General features: G+C 41.9%; 1 protein-coding gene across 1 annotated transcript in view; it reads left to right on the top strand.

Moving 5' to 3' along the window:
* The first annotated feature begins 2,857 nt into the window (after positions 1 to 2,857).
* The window catches only part of ANK1 (ankyrin 1), a 344,837-nt gene continuing 326,574 nt past the window's right edge, over positions 2,858 to 21,120 (top strand). The window contains 1 exon segment of the mRNA XM_043987736.1: positions 2,858 to 2,983. Within this exon segment, the coding sequence (XP_043843671.1) occupies positions 2,858 to 2,983 (126 nt within the window).

The following is a 21,120-nucleotide window of genomic DNA, read 5'->3' as shown; positions in this document are numbered from 1 at the left end:
AATTAGCAGAGGGCTTACCATTAGGTGATGATGCTCACTAGCAGAAACTCATAAAGATTGACTGCCTAGGCATAGAGAGGTTGTGTTCTGGACTGGTGGAGAGAGTTCCCAGATTGATGGCTCTATGAAGCACTGTTTTAATTTATAAGGTGTTTTTCTTCACAACAGCCCTGTGGGAGGAGGGGAATCAGTATTGAAAACATTCCTGTTCCTATTTTATGAACAAGGAAACTGAGGCTTACAGAGGGTCCATATGACTTGTCCAAGGTCACATAGCCAATAATGTTGGAGTGCAGATCTTCTGACTCCAAGTCAGAAGTTACCCCCAAGCTCAAGTCATTTTCCAAACTGCTCCAACTCCCCACCAGCTGCCTTAATTGGGATGACTTCTACCTAAGACCTGACATCTGGACCAGTGAATCCTGGATTTTTTGGATGCCCTAGCTATGATGTGCACTTCCCCCTCAATATACTCCTCCAACTGTTCTACATTCCCACAAACAGCCTTTCCAGCTCCTCCTTTGTTTTGTCTTACCTTATTTGAATGAAAGCTCCTTGAAAATAGGGACCATCTTAAAATTTTTTTGAAGCTTAACAGATGTTCCATCTACTTCTACATGTATGTATGTATCCATCCAAATTCAATGTCCTTTCCATGGTCACCAACTAAACACCTAGTGTGATTTGAGAGTGCAACAAAGAAGGTTCCCTGCCTTCAAAATTATCAACCCCGCTGTCTACTTCCATTATAAATTTCTTCATTTGGTTCTAGAAAATTTTTTTTGACCTTTTGAGACTCCCTACTGGAATGTTTCTTCTCCTGGGAAGTATTAAGCCATAACGACTCACACATTGGATTTCTAATAAGTTGTGAGCCTCTAAAGACAAGAGCCTGCTGGTATGGATGACAAGATAGTGGGGAGTGGGGAGAAGGGAGAGTACCAAGATGAAATAGAAGCATAGGTACTGACTGCTGAGACCAGACGCTGGATGGGGCAGGGTAAACTTCGCCTAGGGCAGGCTCTATTCAGTGCTATTTCAATCCTTTCATCTAATTTTAAAGGTGACATTTTAGTTAATAGTGGGTGGCCAGTTATGTTTCTGCACTGACTGAAATGTATGTTTCTTCCCTTCTCAACTCAGTAGCCTATCTGTATGTATGTGTATATATGCATACACACATATGTCATCTCCCCCTAGTGCTTAACACAGTGTTTAGCATAGGCATTTAATAAATGCTTGTTGATTGATTTATTGATATTAAGAATAATTGATCTCTTTGATACCTTTTTTGATACCTGATTTGATACCTTTCTCTATGTATTTAACCTTGATGTTTTTTTTTCCCTTTAATATCTTCGTACCTTTCTTGGAGCAATGCCAATGAGACTTAAGCTGAAGAGTGCCTGACATGTGCTGTGGGAAACTTTAATGGGGCTTGTGCTGTCTTCTGGGAGCAATGGTGCAAAGACCCGTCTGACTCAGTAATCATTAATGGAATAGGGCAGCCTCGGAGAGTGTGCAAGTCAAGGGGCTGGGAGGAAAGGGGCATTCTGACTCCGTTCCTGTCAAAGGAGAAACTGTTACCTTGATTCTGTGCACGTTTTCTATCTATAATTGGTAAATATGCAAATGAAGTCCCCACATGGTCTGAAAAGGGCAAATCAAGTTCTCGGCGGGTGACAGTAGGGGGAAGAATCTTCCACCTCTTCTCATGGGATCTCTGAAACTGCAGCCCAGGGGAGGGAATGGTACCCGGCTGAGTGTGACCCAGTAGGAGAAGGAAAGAGGCTGAGGTATTGCAATTTACTACTCCTCCCCACCCTCCCTCGATGCTGCCTGCGTAGACAGAAAGCACAATGAATCCCTGGCTTAGTCCTCTCAGCCTCAGCCAGCATCCGTCCCCTCCCCCGCCCCCTTCTGCTCGTCGGAGGGGCTGAGCCTGGAGATGCTGCTGCTGCTGGGGCTACGTTGTAGAGTACTTCGCCCCAGCCTTTGGCGGTAGCAGAGATGCCTCTTCCAACAGGGTGTTGGGCGAACCTACTCCCTAGCTCTCCGTAAAATAAATAAAGGGGGGGGGCAGTGGCGGGACGGAGGGGTGGGGAGTAGGCTTAGGGGGGGAGAAGGAGAAGGCTTTGTCACCTCAAAACCACCCCGACGGCAGCAGCAGCAGCGAAAGCGGCAGTCCTTTCGGAAAATGTGCGCACCTCAGCAGCATTGCAGTGGTAAAGCCACGGACTGACTGGCTGCCCGGAGGTTCCAGCTCCCAGATCGGCGCCACAGCAAACTAGGGAGGGGAAACCTCACCCCTCCGTCCGGCCCGACCCGGCCCGGCTCCCCAGCTCGATGCCTCGCCGCCGTCCTCCTGCATCCAGCGCGGGCAGCGATTCCCCCCGCCCCCTCCCGCGGACAGCTCTTTCTCTCTCTCTCTGCATTACGAGCTGTCTCCCCCACCCCCTGCCGCCGCGGTTCCTGCTGCAGGAGAGGCGGCCCGAGCTTCCATCCCCGTCCCAGAAGGAGGACACCGCGGCTCTCACGCTTCGGGGCTGGACCGGGCGCAGGGAGCCTCTGGGGACGCTGGATCGGGGGCGTCTCAACGCCACCGCGTAAAGGGTTCCTCGCCACTTGCTTGGGCTAAGGACCCAGCCTGCGCCTGAGCCCGCCCGGATTGCCTTCGTGGTTGTGAAGCTCTCAGCCCGGGTGAAGCGGGGAGAGAGAGAGAGGGAGGGAGGGAAACAGGGAGGGAGGGTAGGGACTTTTTTTTGGTGGTGGTGGCGGGGAGGGTGTTGGTGCTCTGAGCAGCGAAGTGTGAACTGGGGCTCCAGGGGAGGCGGGGACTGCAGCTCCGTAACCCGCCATGGCTCAAGCAGCCAAACAGCTGAAGAAAATTAAAGACATCGAGGCTCAGGCCCTTCAGGAGCAGAAGGAAAAGGAGGAATCCAACAGGAAACGGAGGAACCGCTCTCGTGACCGAAAGAAAAAGGTAAAGAGCCCGGGGCGGGGGGTGCTAAAGCCAGGCTGTGCTGGGATATTGGGGGAGAACCGACCGATTGGGGTAAGGGGAGGGTCGGGGATCCCGAGGAAGGACCTCGGCGGGGCTGGCCCCCGGGTGAGGACGAGATCTGGAGAGTGGATGCAGACCGAGGCTGGAGGGCTGGGAGGCGGAGGAAGCTTTTTACTGACCACGGAGGACAAGAGAAGGAGATGTGGCTGGGTGGTGGTGGTGGTGAGGAGAATGGTAGAGAAGGAAAGGTGAACGATCAGGAGGCCCGAAGGGCGAAAAGAGCCAGGTGATGGGGGCTGAACAGCCCAGCTGCTCGCGAGGTGTGCTGCTGCCTCTCTATCGGGGCAGGGAGGCTCGCTCCAGGGCGGGAGGGCTGGCTGGAGGCGGGCTTCCTTAGGAGGGAGGTCCACGGGAGGCGGTGTCCTCCTGCCCGCCCTCTCGCCAGCCCGCCAGCCCGCCAGCCCGCCGGCCAGTCAGCCTGCCTACCCCGCGGTTGCAGCAGACCCTTCTTCAGCACTCTGGACAGATCCCCCCCAGTGTGCGTGGGGTCTTCCCCAGCAAGGAACTTTTTAGGGTCTCAGGCTCATCATCTGAGAGGAAGCTGGGTTTCTCAACAGTTCCTCGGTGCTCCTCCCAAAGCTTGATGCCCTAAATTCCCGGCACAGGCTGGCTTCCCAGGGTTGAAAAGGCGGCCGCAGGGCGCGCGGCCCCACTCCGGGGTCCAGGCTGAGGAGTCAACTCTGAACCTGCATCCATCTCCTCTCCCTCTTCTGGGTCAGTTGCCGCAACTCTCCCTCTACTGAGAAGAGCTAAACTAGCCTGGCTCTCCGTGAAATCCTCCCTGAATATGCACTATTCTTCCTTCCCTCTAGGAGCTCTCTTGTTTGGGCCCGCTGTGTGAGAATGGTTGGTTTGTAAACCTCTTGGAGTCTGTTCATTGTATATTTGAATGAGCAACTACTGGACTGGCAAAGTTGTTTTTAAAAAGCAGGGCATTAGTGCAGGCGGATAACATCGCACCAAACAGGGGTGAGAGCTGAACTAGGCGGGGTCCCGTGGGAGCACACCAATAGCATCTTCAGAGCTGGAGATTTGAGGGGGAGAGAAATGTCAGAGGGACCACATCCCTTTCTAGTGCCCTCCAAAGCCCTAAGTAACCTGCTGCTCACTGCAGTTCTGACACAGCGGCCTGTTTCCTTCCACACCACATTAAAGCCCTCTTACCTACGAATACCCTTGGAATATCGAGGGCTGGGACAACAAGAACTGAGCGTGGTTTCCAGTGCCTGTCAGGTCTGGATGCTTAATATGTTTTTGCCGAATTGAATTGAATCAAACTTTCCCCAGTAAGGCATTCTAAGGAATGTGTATAAGGACTGGGGGACATGGATATATAATACAGAGTCTGCAATGAGGCTGAACTTTCTGCCCAGGAAGAGCCACTTTAAACTAAAGATGTGTGATCTATTCGGCATCCTTTAAGCCCGTGCAAATAGTTGGGCCTTCCTGGTTTGATGCCAAGGTTCCACACTGTCCTAAAGGCTTCCAATAGCTGTTGTATTAAACAAGGGAAGAGAAGAGAAGAAAAGCCTTTCCTAGAGTTATCTCACTTTGAATATAAAAGTTTGAAGCTTATCCTTGAAAGTGGAGTTAGATAATAGGCTAGTTTGTGAGTGATAAATAATTCAATAGAAAGCTAATAAAATGACATCCACTAATTTCTTGTTATTCACTGCCTCACCTGAAGGAACTAAATACAATAGTAACTTAAAAAAAAATCTAACTAGTCCCAAATATCACCCTTTCAAACTTATTTCCCCAGTCTACCTTCCCAAAGTCTTCCCTTCAAATTTTCCTCTTCTCCACTCTCAAAAGAAAGTTTCCTTTCCCTATGTGTGTAAACATTAGGGTTGCACAAAGACACCACACCTTCTGCAGGACCTAAATGAAATACCTTTTCATTTGGATTTGAGTTAGTGTGTGTGTGTGTGTGTGTGTGTGTGTGTGTGTGTGTGAGAGAGAGAGAGAGAGAGAGAGAGAGAGAGAGAGAGAGAGAGAGAGAGAGAGAGAGAGAGAGAGAAGCAGTTTCTTTCCAAAAACCCAAAACTTCTGGTGAGTTAAGAAAGGGGTTGTTTGCTTATTTATGATTGTATTCACCCACTCCTTGGCATGAATGTAAATGTCTCTTTGTGAAGATATGTTCTATATCCCCTTTTTGGTCTATTGAATTTGTGAGCCAAACTGATTCTCTCAACTTCTCTCCAAACTGCTCACTCAATTTTTAAAACCCACTTCCTGTTCTGCACCTTCCTCCTGGAAATTCTTTACATTCCTAATTAATTCCTTCAACATTTGCAAGAAAATGCTGTTTACCTCACCCTTTTCTATTCTTTAAATCCCATCTGTTCTATGATGCTGAGCCATCTCTAGCACATCCCTGACCCTGTCTCTTAATTTGTTTTAGGACAATGAGAAGCAGTCCTGTCTCTGTTATTTTCTCAACCTTAGTCCTCATTCTTTTAACAATTGGAAAACTTATATTTTCCATTTTTTCTTAGTTTAAAATGACACCACCTCTCTTCCCTTCCCTACCTCCCTCAAACTAGAAATCCCTTCAGTTTATTTTGTTTTACTGGTTTCAGCATTCTGCATCAGTGTGTGTGTGTGTGTGTGTGTGTGTGTGTGTGTGTGAGATTAATAATTTATAAGGATTTTGGGTATGCAGCATGCGGGGTACTATGGTTGACATAATACTTTTGAATAAATATTAATTAAAGGTCACAGGATATAGAGCAAATATCACTGGATTGGGAGTCAGAAGAGCTGGATTTGAATACCAGCTCTGGAATTATTGGCTGTGTGCTTGTGGGTAAGTCACTTAACCTCTCTGTGTTTCATGTGCAAAATGAGGCTAATAATATTTAAACTGCCTACCTTACAGGGTGTTGTAGGGAAAATACTATAAACATTACAGCATTATATTCATGTGAACTATTACTATTAAAGGAGCTAAATCTTAAAGCATTTTATAATTTTAGAGAATGAAATAAGTGCTATTATCACCAACACCACCAAAACCAATAATAATAAAGACAATCATTTATTATCTAGAAAATTTGTATTGTGGCATATTCTCTGGTACATGAATTTACATGGACTTGTACAGTACCTGTATTTTAGAGTATTTTTAAAAGGCTACAGTAGCAATTAATTTCCCAGCCATGCACTGAAGAATCATGTTAAAGAAAAAGAAGATATGAGCCATATTTTATCTTAAAAGGCAAATGATGAGAATATTAATAGAAGAGTCAAGAGGGCTTAAGCACAGTAGAAAACAACATTTCTATAGACCTGAGAAGGCTCATTCAAGGCTTAAAAAGGTAACTAGAAGTGAGATTGGATAGCAGTTCAGAATGCATTAGCAAGGTAATGTAAACATTCATTTATCATGCCCATCAGTTAGTAAACATCTATTAAGTACTTACTACATGCCAGGCACTCCGTTAAACACTGGGGATATAAAAAGAGGCAAAAGACAGTACCTGCCCTTAAGGAGCTCACAATCTAATGGAGGAGACAGCATGCAAATACAAATGTCTAATTGTTTTTAAAATCTAAGGATTGTTAAAATACAAAAGTGACATTCTGTGGGCTTCTTCTACTCACTGGGGAATTTGCCTTTCTTCTCATTCTCCCCTTTATATAAGGAAAGGACTCTCCTTCATATTTTGAGGGATCTAGATGGTACAATGGATAGAGCTCTGAACCTAGAGTGAGGAAGATCTGAATTTAAATACAGCTTCAGACACTTTCTTTCTAGCTCTGTGACCCTTGCAAGTCACTTAACCTCTTTCTCCCTCAGTTCCCTCATCTGTAAAATAGAGATAATAATCACACCTACCTCATCCACCTTCCAGAGTTGTTGTGAGGACAAGATGAGATAATATTTATAAAACCTGTAGCAAATGTTAAAGTGCTAAATAAATGCTAGCTGTTATTACTATTACTACTACTACTATTATTACTATTATTATTATAATATCTTATTGGGATTTGGGATATTGGTGTGGGCATTCTTTCCACTGGTACAGATCATGACCTTTCACACCTTCCCATTCTGTGTAGTTTTGGTTCATAGCCTTCCACAAAACTTCCAAGATGGAGTCTTTCACATATTAACACACAATGAACATTAGTGAATTAGTTATTCCTATACCCAAGGTCCAAGGGAATTATGAATTTGCCTTCATTTCCGAGAAAATGGCAGCTGTTTGGGTGGGAATATACTTTTTTTCCCCTCCTGTTTGGAAACTGTCATTGCAGTTGTAACTTCAGGAACAGTTATCTTTTTTCTTCTTCTGTGAATTATCTTGTGTGGGATGGTGCTCACTAAAGGCTGTTGTGTATCAGGGGAAGGGAAGGGAGTTGATGTGTGACGCACTGAGTGACACAGATAGAAACCTGCTCAACCCAAGGAACAGAACTAAAATGATGAAGCTGCGAAGATGCCTCAGGTCTTTTGGCATCCCGTTCAGCTTTTCATTTATGCAAAGCCAACCTTTGCCACAAAATCTCTTGCCGGGGCTTGTAGCCTAAGGATTTTTGAAATCCAATCTTTCTGACATTTCCTGATATTTTTTTCAGCGGGAGTTTAAGTTAATTGATGGCCAGGTGTATTTAAAAGATTCAAGTGTATCAAGATTTTTCAAAGACTAGGAAAAACATGTGTCAAGGTTTAACATGACTGTTTTTTAAAATAAACTAGTATGTGAATCTAGCTTGCTGAAGACCTTTCCAGATCTTATTCCATACTATTCCCCTTTGCATACTCTATACTCCACAAAAATTGGACTACTCAATATTCTCTGACCCGATGCTGTTCTGTTCCATTTATACATTTGAACAGGCCATTCCCTGGTGTCTGGATGAGACTTTGCTTCTACTCCTCCATCTTAATGTATTGAAGTGCTCTTCATTCAAGGCCTAGCTCAGATGACACTTCTTAAATGATTCTTTCCCAGATTCCCTAGCAAGTTATAATCCTTTGATCCTAGACTCTCTCAGGCCACTGTTTAACTTTTATCTATTTAATCACAGTGTAACTTGTATTGTAGTTATTTATGTACATGTCTTACTCTCCTCCCCGACTATGTTTTAAGATTGTAAGCTCCTTGAGGGCAGTTACTGTGGTGTTTGTCATCTTTTCCCCTCAGTACTGTGTATATTGCCTAGCATAGAGTAAGTGGCTAATAAATGTTTGTTAAACTTAATTTTACCTTTTCTCTCTCTTATTTATTCATTCAACAAACATTTATTAAATACAATGTGCAGAAAATTGTATTAAGGGCTTTGGAAAAAAACAGGAAATGTAGATAAAAAGATGAGAAATGTTTCTGTCCCCATAGAGCTTGCAGTGTAGTAGGGGCCTTAGCAACAAATCAAAATAATTGCATAATGAGACATATGTGTATTAGAGAGGTGAAAAGCACAATATTATGTGAGGCCCTAGGAGAAAGACCTTAGGACTGGGAAATGAATGAATGAATGAATGAGCACTTATTAAGTACCTAATGTTTGTTGGGCACTATACAAAATGCTAGGGATAAAAAAATGAGTGAGTAAATAAGATAATTCCTGCTGTAAAGGAGTTTAGATTCTAATAAGGGAAGGCAACACATAAAGGGGAGCTAAAGATGGAAAGGAGGGTGGTGGTCAGGTGGTTGGGATATACTAGTCCAGGAATGGTTTGGAAATGGTCAGGTAGTGGCATGGTGGTCTGGTCCTACCATTTTTTTCTCTGTCTCTCTCTGTCTCTTTCTTCTCTTTCTATTTCTCTCTATTTCTCCTTCCCCTTCTTTTCTCTTCTCTACTGGTGGTAGTAATGAAATATTGACCATGGCCAATGGATAGGAAGAAGTGGGAAAGTCTTATAGTCCTAGTGACTTTTTAAAAGATGTCTCAGATTGCAGCAGGCTTAATAATCTGGCTTTTCATTTATGTTACATTTATTTATTTATTTATTTTTTAAAGTGAGGCAATTGAGGTTAAGTGACTTGCCCAAGGTCACACAGCTAGTAAGTGTTAAGTGTCTGAGGCCGGATTTGAACTCAGGTACTCCTGACTCCAGGGCCAGTGCTCTATCCACTGCGCCACCTAGCTGCCCCTATATTACATTTATAATGCTTCAAAGTATCTTCTCTAGCTGACTGCTTCCCTATTTGTTTTAATAGTACCACTGGGGTATATGGATGTTCAGAGAGGACTAGCACCTCTGGTGTGAGGGCTTGCCAAGCTCTTTTCAGGACTGCTTATTCATCTTTGGTGTCCACCTTCACCCAACTCTCACTTGTGGCTTCAAGAAGCTGTAATTTGTGCATTGGCCACACCCCAGTAAAACCATTTTAGCAAATGGGCTAAAGCAGATTGAGGGTAATCTACAGGCCTCAATCCCATGGGTGAAACGGGATATCTACCCCAAGCATGTGAAGACTCAATTTGTTCCAACAGTCAAGGAGGCAACTGAAGCAGAGCTTGGTGGGTCAGACATTGAAGATGCCATGGTCATATACTGCTTCCCAAGCCACCGCCAGTCATCTTGACTTTTGTCTGGCAAGAGTGGACTTTGATAACTCTGGAAGAGAGGGTGAGGCTGATGACTTTGTGCAACTCTGCCTCACTTAGATACAATTTACACACAAGTCAGGATATCATCTTATGATGCCATTGGTCCTCTTTGAAAATGAAGGACAAACAGCAATAATAGCGCTGCAATCCTCTAAAAATACCTTAAGGCATATTTAATTCTTTCTTCTCTCATTGAGTTAGTTGCCAAGCCTGTGGATTCTACTTCCACAAAAGCTTTTGCATCTGTCTCTTCCTTTCTACTCAAATTGCTATTACCCTAGTTGAGATCCTTAGCCCCTTTCCCTTGGATTAAACATATTATAATAGTCTTCTAATTAGCTTCCCCTTTCACTATTCTATCCCCTCTTCCAAGCAGTCCTCTAAGAGCTTTGAAGAACCCCAAATAACTCTCTTAATAAGTATCTATGGTTGTGCTACAGTCCTGCTCTTCTCTATCTCCCTGTCACCTATAGGATAAGTCATCTCTCATATAGTAGGTGCCAAATAAATGTTTGTTTAATTTAGTTAAATTTCACAACTATCATTTCATTTGATTCTCACAATGACCCTGAAAAAAGATTGTTTTCACAATTTATAGATGGAGAGACTGAGATTTAGAGGGGTGAAATGGTGGGTAGCAAGAGAGCATCTATTACCATGTCAGTGACCAGAAAATTATTTCACCCTATACAATGAAGAATTTCATTAGAGTGCAATACAAAATGCAAGAGCAATGTCAAAGAATATGCATTAGCAGGAAGCATAGACTAGTGAAGACTTCTAGTTTTGCTACTTATTGCTACAAACCAAGGGAGCATTGTGGGTGTATTTTGGGCGATCATTTGGCTTTTTGGAACCTCAGTGTTCCTTACCTTTAAGTGGGGGAAATGATTCTTGCTCTAATTCCCTCACAGGGTTGTTCTGAGGATGAAATAAGATAATTGGTATAAAACACCTGGGCACATCTTATAAATGTGACTTACCACAACAAGGAACAGCAACACCATCATCAATAACCTCACCAAGCAGATCTGTTACTGAGGAACAAGTGGTTGAAAGAGTGCGTGAAATCTCAATATTAGCAGAACTGAGGGAAATTGGTATAGAGTTCATATTACCATAAACTGGTGGGACCAGATTGACTAATTCCCCTAACCTAACTTTTGAAAGCCTCTGACTTCAATCCAGTAAGCATATGCAGCACACTGTACTACCACTGGGGAGACAAATATAAGCAAGAAGATCCCACTCATGAAAAGCTCATAATTTAATAGAGGAAAAGGCCAAATACACAAATAACCAACATGCAAGGGAGAGCGAGATAAGGGCACAGGAAGTAGGGAGAGAGATCATCGTCACTTAAGGAGAGCAGGAGCAGGTGAGGGAAGACTTCATGAAAGAAGGTAGCATCTGACTTGGAACTTGAAGGACGGGACTGCAAGAGCTAGAGATGGTGGGGTGGGGAAGAGCCCACTCCAAGCATGGCCTCTGGTATGAGCACAGGCACAACTCTGGTAGAGGGCATGATGAGTAAAGGGGTCAGAGTCATCCAGTGGGGCTGGATCATGGGATATATAAAGGCAGATGACATGAGATATAGTAGGACTGATGCCACATTGTGGATGTCAGGAACAGATTGGTATGCCAAGAGCAGGAATCTATATTTTATTTGATAAGGAATGAGGAGCCACTTGAAGGTTTGAAGGTTTGAAGGTAGATGAATAGTGACACAGTCTCAATGATGCATCTGTAAGATTGCCCAGTCGGTGCTGTGGGAGAATGCATTGGAGATGGGAAGCAGCTAGAATCAGGAAGATGAGTTACAAAGCTACTATGATAATATAGGAAAGGAGATAAGAGCCTGAAATTCAGTGCTTACAGTGTGAGTACAAAGGAAGGGATAGATGTGAAAAAATACACCAGAAGTAGAAATAAGAGAACTTTGTGACTGAAGTAGGTTTGAGGTGATGGCCAGGAAACGGTCAAACACATCTCAACATTAAAAACCTGAGAAGCTGATCAATACATCTTTGCTTTGAAGCAGTTTTGTTGCTGTTGTTAGGCTGGTCATAGTTGAAGAATTGACCCTAATCGCCCTTCTTTCCATGAAAGGTACTGTCTGTTTTGTTTTTGGCCAGCAGTGACTGATGGAGGGTAGAGGGTAAAATGGAGAAGGGGGATTTAAATTTACATAATAGTGTTCTAGTGCTCTCGGAGCTCAGGTAAGAGTTGATACTTGTTCAATTTGAGTCCAGAGGGAAGTCAAGAACACCATGATTAGTGGAATAACTGATACTTTTTATACTTTAAATCTAAGGGAGGCAAATGAGGAAGAGGCAGTCAATGCTTCCCAAACCTGCCATTACAAAGAGGAAACAAGTTGTTAACCCATCAGGGGCTTTTCTTTTCTTTCTTTCTTCACTTTTTTTTTTTGGTGAGGCAATTGGGGTTAAGTGTCACACAGGTAGTAAGCGTCAAGTGTCTGAGGCCAGATTTGAACTCAGGTCCTCCTGAATCCAGGGCTGGCACTTTATCCACTGCACCACCTAGCTGCCTCTCATCAGGGGTTTTTCAATTAAATTTTATTCAACAAGCATTTATTAAACACGTTTTGCATGAAGGATGTTATACCTGTGACCTAGGACAAGCCACTTCATCTCTGAGGACCTAAGTTTTCCTTATCTATAAAAGGAGGGGATTGGGATATATAGTTTCTAAGGTCTACTAGTTTTAGATCTTATGGACCTCTTTGGGGATACCAAGTTCCTGTTCTAAAGGAGCTTACCAGGATGAAAGAGAGTACACATATAACTGTAATACTTTTTAGGATACAATTAGTTTGGAAAGAATAGCAACCACAACAAAAACCCAACTGAACACTATGTAATAGTGATGGAGTTTGGCAGAGGAGAAGAGAGGAGAAAGTACTTCTCTCTCCTATCCCCCGCTATTTGCAGAGGCGGGAAACTGCAGGTACAAAAGATGAAAGATGGCATATTCTATCAAATTCAACTCATGTGTTTAGCTTTTCTAAACTTCTTTTCCTCCCTTTCTTTTTCAATCCTTGTTATAAAGGATGCCTCTCTGGGGAGAAGAGGGGGAAGGGTTCTATTTAGAAATGCTGGGGATGTAAAAACAAGGATACCAATAATTTTTTTAAATGTGTGTAGAATTCAAAGAAAAAAAGGATTTGGGAGATTCCAAGATGGAAAGATCACTTTTAGCTGATTGGGGACTGATGGCTGTGGTAGTGGGGAGAGGGAGGGGGCGACATGTAGGGAATCTGGGAAGACTTTGTGGAAGAGATGGCAATAGGATACTAAAGAAAGAGAAAAATTTCAACAGGTAGAAGTGTGGAAAGAATAATTGCAAGTATGCAAATGCATGGAGGCTAGAGAGAACAAGATGAAATATGAAAAAACAAACAAACCACTAATCATTGCCTCCAGCTGGAATGAAGAGTACATGAAGGGGAGTGATATTAATTAGAACTGGAGAGTTAATTTCGAGTCACATTGTGGTAGGTCTTAAAGGCTAGAATATGGAATGTATATTTTAACCTGTCTTCAATAGGGAACCATTAAAGGTGTTTGGTGGGGTGGGTGATGTGTTCAGATCCGTGCATTCAGTAGATTACTGTGGGAGCTCTGTGGAGAGATTTGAGGGGGCTCATGAGATTATTGAGCTAGAAAGGACTTTAGAGGTCATCTCATCTAACCTACCTCATTTTATAAATAAAGAAACTGAAGCCAGGCAAGGTTAATTGAACTGCCAAAGGGCATTTTCATGGCCCTTCCCACTTTTTTGCCTTGCCAGTGTTATAGGATGAGGAATATGCTAACAACGGTGTCAGAGGCCATCTAGAGCAACCATCATCAAACTGAATTAGAAATCAATCCCTGCAGTTTGCATATTGATTTAGAAAACTCCAAATTAACATTATCTATGTTGTATTGTATTCTTATTTATTTTTTTAAAAACACTTCCCAATTACATTTTAATCTGGTTCTACCAGGGAGTCCCACCAGCCTTGAAGTTTGACACTTTAGAGAATGAGCACAAGGGACCCAGAGAAAGCAGCACCAGATAATTTTTGCCACCACACAAAAAGAAGCTTTGTCTAGTGTCACAAACCTCATCCAACCCCAGGCTGATTCTGATTTTTTCTCCCCAAAATAATGAAAAGTGGTGAATCTGAAGCTCTTGAGTCGATTAGAAGCTCCTGGAGAATCATAACTGTATCTTTTTCGAGTAGAAGAGTGATGAGATCAGACCTACCCTTAGGAAAAATAACTTGAATTTTCCCATAGCACCCTGAAAAATTCCATCCACATAGGAAACGCTTAACAAATAGTGAATGAAAGATTTTAAATAAAAAGTCCAGAATTATTTTAGGTATAAACCCCAATTATCAAAAGCCATTGCTTTCATCCTTGCGATTATCATAAAATAAGGTGCTAATGTTATACTGGATGAAACTGGGTTAATGTGTTACTTCTCTTGGGTAGCACATTTACTTTTCAACATGGGCTTTCTGGAAAAGAGTATTTTGCCCATCACTGCCCCTTAAATCAAACCAGGTTGAAGATATCCTGCCGATTTGTCTGTTTATCTTTCTGTGTCTGTGTGTTGGAGGGAGGGGTAAGCAGGAAACTGGTTCTACTCCCATGTAATATAATTATCCTGGCTATATATCACTAACTTTTGACGGATGTAAATTTAAAATAGATATTTTGAAAATTAATGTGTAGATGGCCATAATGACATAGACTTGTAGGCTCCACCACTGGGCAGGCTGAGGCTAATGGATCACTTGAGCTCAGGAGTTCTGAGCTGCTAAAGGGCTAAATCGAATTAGATGGGCACACTAACTGCAGCACAGAGGACCACCAGGCTGCCTAAGGAATGGTGAACAAGCTTAGATCTAAAGATGGAAGAGGCTGAAGCTTGTGTCTATCACAGCTAGGCAGCTAGGTGGCATTAAAATGCACAGAGTGCTGGTCTTGTAGTTAGGAAGACCTGAGTTTAAATCTAGCCTCAGGTATTTATTAGCTCTGTGACCCTGGCCAAGTCACTTAACTTCTGTTTGCCTCAGTTTCATCATCTGTAAAATGGGGATAATAATAGTACCTATCTTCTAGGATTATTGTGAGGATCAAATGAAAAAGTATTTGTGATGTACTTAGCACAGTGCCTGGCACATTTTGTCATATCAGTCATATCTGACTCTTTGTGACCTCATTTGGGATTTTCTTTGCAAAGATACTGGAGTGGTTTGCCATCTCCTTCTCCAGCTCATTTTACAGATGAGGAAACTGAGGCAAAGTGAGTCAAGTTACTTATCCAAGGTCACATAGCTAGTAAGCATCTGAAGCCAGATTTTAATTCAGGAAGATGAGTTTTCCTGTTTCCAAGCCTAGCACTCTATCCACTGCATTATCTAGGTGCCATTAAAAGAAAGAAGGAAAGGAAGAAAAAAGGAAGGAAGAAAAGAGAGAGAGAAAGAGAGAGAGAAGGAAAGGAGGAAGAAAGAAAGAAAGAGAAATATATAAATGTGAGGTGTTTTAAGTCAGTGTGTAGCCCACAGGTGTCCTTAGGTGGATGGCTTAGTGACCCCTTTTTTATTTGACATGAATGGATCAAATGATCTCTGAGGTTCTTTCCAGCTTTAAACCCTATCACAGCACCCATCGAGGTATCCCAATGGCCAGTCCACTGCTCTCCTCATCACACCATCTGTGGGGGATGCCAAAGCATTTCAGCTCAAGTATGAGTTGTCCAAAGTGGTTTCAGAGGCTTCATGTGACCCTCTGATGTTCACAAATAAGTGTGTGAAGGAAAAGGCAAGACACACAGACATATTCCCTAGCATCTGGGAGCTTTTAGACAACAGTGAAAGGAACAAATTTTAATCAGGTAGACAAGCACAATTTACAACAGAGAATGGATATCAATCTTTTAATCATCACACTTGGTGCGCTTTTCTCAGTCCTCATTCTTGACCTCTCTGTAGTATTTGACACTGTTCACCTCCCTATCCTCAATGAATTAATAGCATTTATCAAGCATATGCTGTCTTCTCCTGGTTACCCTATGACCTGTCTGACCATTTCTTCTCATTCTCTTTTTCTGAATAATCATCCACATCACACTCCCTGACTGTGACTGTTCTCCAAAGCTCTGTCCTGGACCCGCTTCTTGTCTCTATTCATCTCTAGTCTGTCTCCTGAGATCCAGTTCCACATGGCAAACTATTGTACATTTAGAATGGAAAGGCCTGTAGGCATCTCAAAAATCATGTCCAAAACAGAACTTATTCTCTTTTCCTCTACACACCATCAAAGCCACCCTGCTCCCATCTTCCCCATGACTGACAAGGGTAACAGCATCCTTCAAGTTCCCCAGGGTTGCAACCTCATTGTCATGCCTGATACCTCATTCACCTTCACCCCAAATATTCAATTGGTTAAAAACGCTTATAATTTCTTATTTTACCACCGCAACATCTCTAAAAATCTGACTACTCTCCACCTACACAACCACAACCTTAGTTCAGGTCCTTATTATTTCACCTGTACCATTGCAATAGCCTTCTTCTTCTTTTTTTTTGCAGGGCAATGAGGGTTAAGTGACTTGCCCAGGGTCACACAGCTAGTAAGTGTCAAGTGTCTGAAGCTGGATTTGAACTCAGATCCACCTGAATCCAGGGCCAGTGCTTTATCCACTGCACCACATAGCTGCCCTGCAATAGCCTTCTAATTGGTCTACCTGCCTCAAGTTTTTTCCTCTCCAATCCATCTTTCACACAACTGCCAAATAATTTCCTTGAGTGTAGGTCTGACCATGTCATTCTCCTATGCAAACTCCAGTAATTCCCTAGGATGTCTTGGAACAGCTATAAAGTCTTCTGTTTGGCATTTAAACAGAAGGGCATTTGAAGCCCTTTATAACCTGGCCCTGACTTACTTTTTCAGCCTTTATTATACACCCCTTCACACACTCTAAAATCCAATTTATCTCACTGTTTGTCATCCATGGCATTCCCTATGCCTGTCATGCTTTTTACCCCCTTAGCTCTATCTCTCAGAAACTCTAGTTTCCTTCAAGACTCAACACTTTTTACAGCAAGCCTTTCTTAATTCTGCTAGATGTGAGTTCCTACCCTCCTGCAATTTACCTTGTATTTTGTATATATTTTGTATCTACTTATATACATATCTGTTGTCTTCCCCAAGAAGAATGTAAGCTCCCTGAGGCCAGGTATTACTTTCATTTTTGTTATGCCCTGAACCTGGCACAGTCCCTAGCACATAGTGGTTGGAGGAAGCCTTGGCACTGGGAAGACCTTGGCACTGGGAAGACCTTGGTTCAAGTCTTCCCTCTTACGTATATGGCCACAGGCAGCTAAAAGGAAATGGTGTTATACAGTGGAAAGAGTGGCTCTGAAATCCTGGAATTCAAAATCTGATGCCAACTCTCTTTGTGACCTTGGGCAAATCATTGAACCTCCTTAGCAGGTTGGGCTAGGTGGACTTGCAGTTTTAAATCTATGATCCCATAGGAGTCAGAGGACCTTGGTTTAAAACTAGCCTATGTGACTTTGGGTAAATTAACCTTCTGGGGTCATAGTGTCCTTATCTGTAAAATGATAGATGGGCTTTGAAACCCCTTCCAAATTTATGATCCTCTATCACTTAATCTCTTGGTATATATGTCACATCTACAAGGGAATTAGTGTATATGTAAGATATATATTAAAGCTAATATTTCCCCCTTGCTAACTGTTAGTTTTTAATGATATTTGTATGTTAGACTTGATTAAGTTCAGAAGAAACATTTAGCCATCTAATTAAGAAAGAACCTCCTAGAATGCATTTCTATTAAAGTTTTCTTAAAATTCATTTATGTCCCATGGAGTGTTACATTTATTTCTAAGCTGGATATCAGTTAAACTGGAGTTTCTGATTTGCATTTGTAGAAGGAATTTCCATGTTGGGAAACCGACTGTGCAATCTCTGGTCAAGAGCAACAACAAAAAGTTATCATAGTCAAGAACACTTGATTTGGGGGGCAGCTAGGTGGCGTAGTGGATAAAGCACCGGCCCTGGATTCAGGACTCCCTGAGTTCAAATCCGGCCTCAGACACTTGACACTTAACTAGCTGTGTGACCCTGGACAAGTCACTTAATCCTCATTGCCCTGGAAAAAAAAAGAACACTTGATTTAGAGTTAGAAGACCTGGGTTAAAATGTAAACCCTCTGACCCACAGGAAGTCATTTAACCTCTTGAGCTTCATTTGTTTCTTCATCTGTAAAAGTGGACTAGTTGGCATTCTTGATCTAGGCTCTATAAACTTGTCTTTAAATAACATCCAATAACTGTATTTGCATGTGATTTGTTTCCTTTGTAATTGATGCATTTTATTTTATGCATTTAAAAACATTTTTTTTCCTGCTGAGGGGTCCATGAGGTTCACCCAATTTCCAAAGGGATCCATGATGCACAGAGAGGCTGAGAACAACTGCACTAAACAATCTCTTGAGTCCCTTCCACCTCTGGTATTCCATGAGCCTTTAAGGAATTAGAATAATAGTCAATAACCTAAGGATGGGGGAAACTGGAACCTGATAAGCTTTTTATGACACTTTCTGCAGATTTTTTTTTTTACATACTAATCACATCAACCACTCAGATGCAATTTAATGGACTTTAAAAGTTCCATTGGATGATTCTAAATTTTCTGGAATTGTATATGACATCTAAAATCTTGCTCTGATGCCTCTTTGGTGTGTAGGTAGGTGAGCTAGGGTTCTCATTGATGAAGCACAATCTTTAATCTAACTTGTCTGAGTAAGTTGGAAAGGCTCCAAGACTGGCCTGAAAAACACATAGCAACAGACTGTTTTCTTTGTGGGAGGTCTTGCTTAGCTATGACTGAAGAGGGTTACCACCAGGGTGTGGGGATCTCCAAGAAGTGAATTGGTTTGGCAACAACAAATCAGAGATTCATCTACAAAAGCATGGAGGCTCTTCATTGGACAGTGGGGGTGACCACACTGACAAAATCCATCTATAGATACATTAAAAGATGTAGTACTTTGCCTCCTGCCTCTGTGCTTTGCCCAGGTTGTCCCCCCAAATTATGTCCCTTTACCTCTGGTTTTTAGTTTTTGCTTTCAGAATTTTATTTTACCAAATTACATGTAAATATAAATTTTGACATTAAAAAAAAACTTTGTGTTCCAAATTCTCTTCCTCCCTCCCTTCCCCTCCAAGAACTCAAGCAATTCAATATAAGCTATACATGAGCAATCATGCAAAACATTTCCACATTAGCCAGGTTGTGAAAGAAAAGAGACAAAAATAAAACTTCAGATAAAGGAACTAACAAACAACAAAAAAAGAAATTATGCTTCGATCAATATTGCCCCTGACTTTTAGAATCCTTAGCTCCCTATACAGTTCAGGGCTTTCCCTCCTGATCCTCCCAGTCATAAGTATACTCTGGATTTAAGGAAATTATTTTGTAATAACTTTGTGTGTATATGTTGCATTCCCTTTGTGGAATGTAAGATCATTGAAGGAAGTAACTATTAACATTTGGGAGAGGGGGTCTTTGTATCACAAGCACCTGGCACAATATTTTACACCTAGTAAGACCTTAAATGCTTAACCTTAAATGGTTGTTGAATTGAATTGAATTGGGAAAGACTTCATGGATGAGATAAGAATTGAGTTCATTTCCAAAGGGGGAGGGGTGTATATGATAGAAATAGATAAAGAAAACATGTCTTTGTAGAAGTCAGACTCTAAGGTATGTGGAGTATAGTAGCTACTAAATCATAAATGGTCATCTTGATGAGTCCAATGATATGCAGAAATTGTGATAAGTCTGATCCCACTCTCCCCAGAAAGAGAACTAGTAGAGTGGGCTGTGCGACCTGGAATTGTTGGGAGGAAAGAAGGGATGTTTATCCTCCTGTGCTTGCCTTATCTTTCAAGTCAATATCCCTTTGCAAAAGCTAAAAAATAATAAATGCTCATCTTCTTTCTCCTTCTGCATTCCTTCCAACCCCTCATGTAAGCATCCTACCATGCCTTTTATTGCCACTGTTTGCTCCCCTCCTTAGATGTAATACTATTTAAAATTGGATTTGAGAGGACAGAATGTTGTTAAGCTACAATTCACATTTAATGCTTCATTGATGGACAGTAAAAACTCCTTATAACAAACTCCAAGGGACTGCCCTTATTCCTTAACTGGACTGCAGCTTTGTTGTATTGATTACCACTTGAAAATCATGAGCCTCTTAGTGGGCTTGGGAATCACCACTTGAAATGAATGAGCCTATAAGTGGGGTTTGGGAATCATTATCACTTAGAGAGATTATGCTTGTGATGGAAGGACAGATAGAATCCTAGCCCTGGAATCAGGAGGACTTGGGTTCAATTAGGCAAATCATTTTCATCTCTTGCAATTTGTCCATCTGTAAAAATTAGGATAATATTAATAGCATTCACCTCACTGATTGTTGTAAGGAACAAACCTTAAAGGGTTATATAAATATGAGCTATTACTCTTAATTCTTATGGGATTTGATTTGTAATAGTCATTTTTAGGTTTATTTGGAGAAGAAAAAGAAGTAATATGAAGGCAATATTTTCAGGAGCACTTGCTTCTTCATTTATGCCTATGTAGTACTTCAAACTAATTAGAGGGAAGAAAAGTCTGAATGAGAAAAATTCTTAAATCATAGAATATTTTAAAACATATTCAGCTTTAATTGCTTTCAAATGCATCAGTAACTGGAACTAGGCTAACCAAAGCACTGCCCACAGAGTTACTGCCTTAATGAATAGGTAAAAGAGATTTTCCATTAGCATATCAAAGACAACATTGTTAATTTTGCTGTGGTGTTGTTTCATTTAATAAATTAATTTTTAAAAACTGTATTTCTGATGTATTTCTAATTTTTTTCTGACATCACAGTCATATTCAGATAATAACTGATAGTAATCATTAACATTTATATAGCACTCACTATGTTTCAGGTGTTATGCTAAGCACTTTACAATTATTATCTCATTTGATTCTCACAACAACCCTGAGAGGTAAGTGCTATTATTATCCCAATTTTACAGATGAGGAAACTGAGGTAGACAGGTTCAGTGACTTGCCCAGGGTCACCACAACTAGTAAGTGTCTGAGGCCAGAGTTGAAACCAGGTTTTCTTCACTCAAGCCCTGGTGTTCTATCCATTGTGCCACCTAGCTGTCTATGTACTCCTATTCACTGACACTCCCCCACCCCAAATTCCAGTTAAGCAAAAGCAATCAATGTAGTCAAGGTTTTTGGCAACGTTCTGTACCCATAGTTCTCTACCTCTCCAAGGAAGGGGAGAAATTGCATTTCCTCATCCTTCCCTGGGGACCAAGATTACACAGCTCATTGGCTTTGTTTCAGTATTTACATCATTGTAGTCATTGTATA

This window comes from Dromiciops gliroides, chromosome 2 (assembly GCF_019393635.1).
Source record: "Dromiciops gliroides isolate mDroGli1 chromosome 2, mDroGli1.pri, whole genome shotgun sequence".
Taxonomy (NCBI): domain Eukaryota; kingdom Metazoa; phylum Chordata; class Mammalia; order Microbiotheria; family Microbiotheriidae; genus Dromiciops; species Dromiciops gliroides.
The sequence above is the reverse complement of the archived record's forward strand: the minus strand, read 5'-3'. Positions and strand labels throughout refer to the sequence as shown.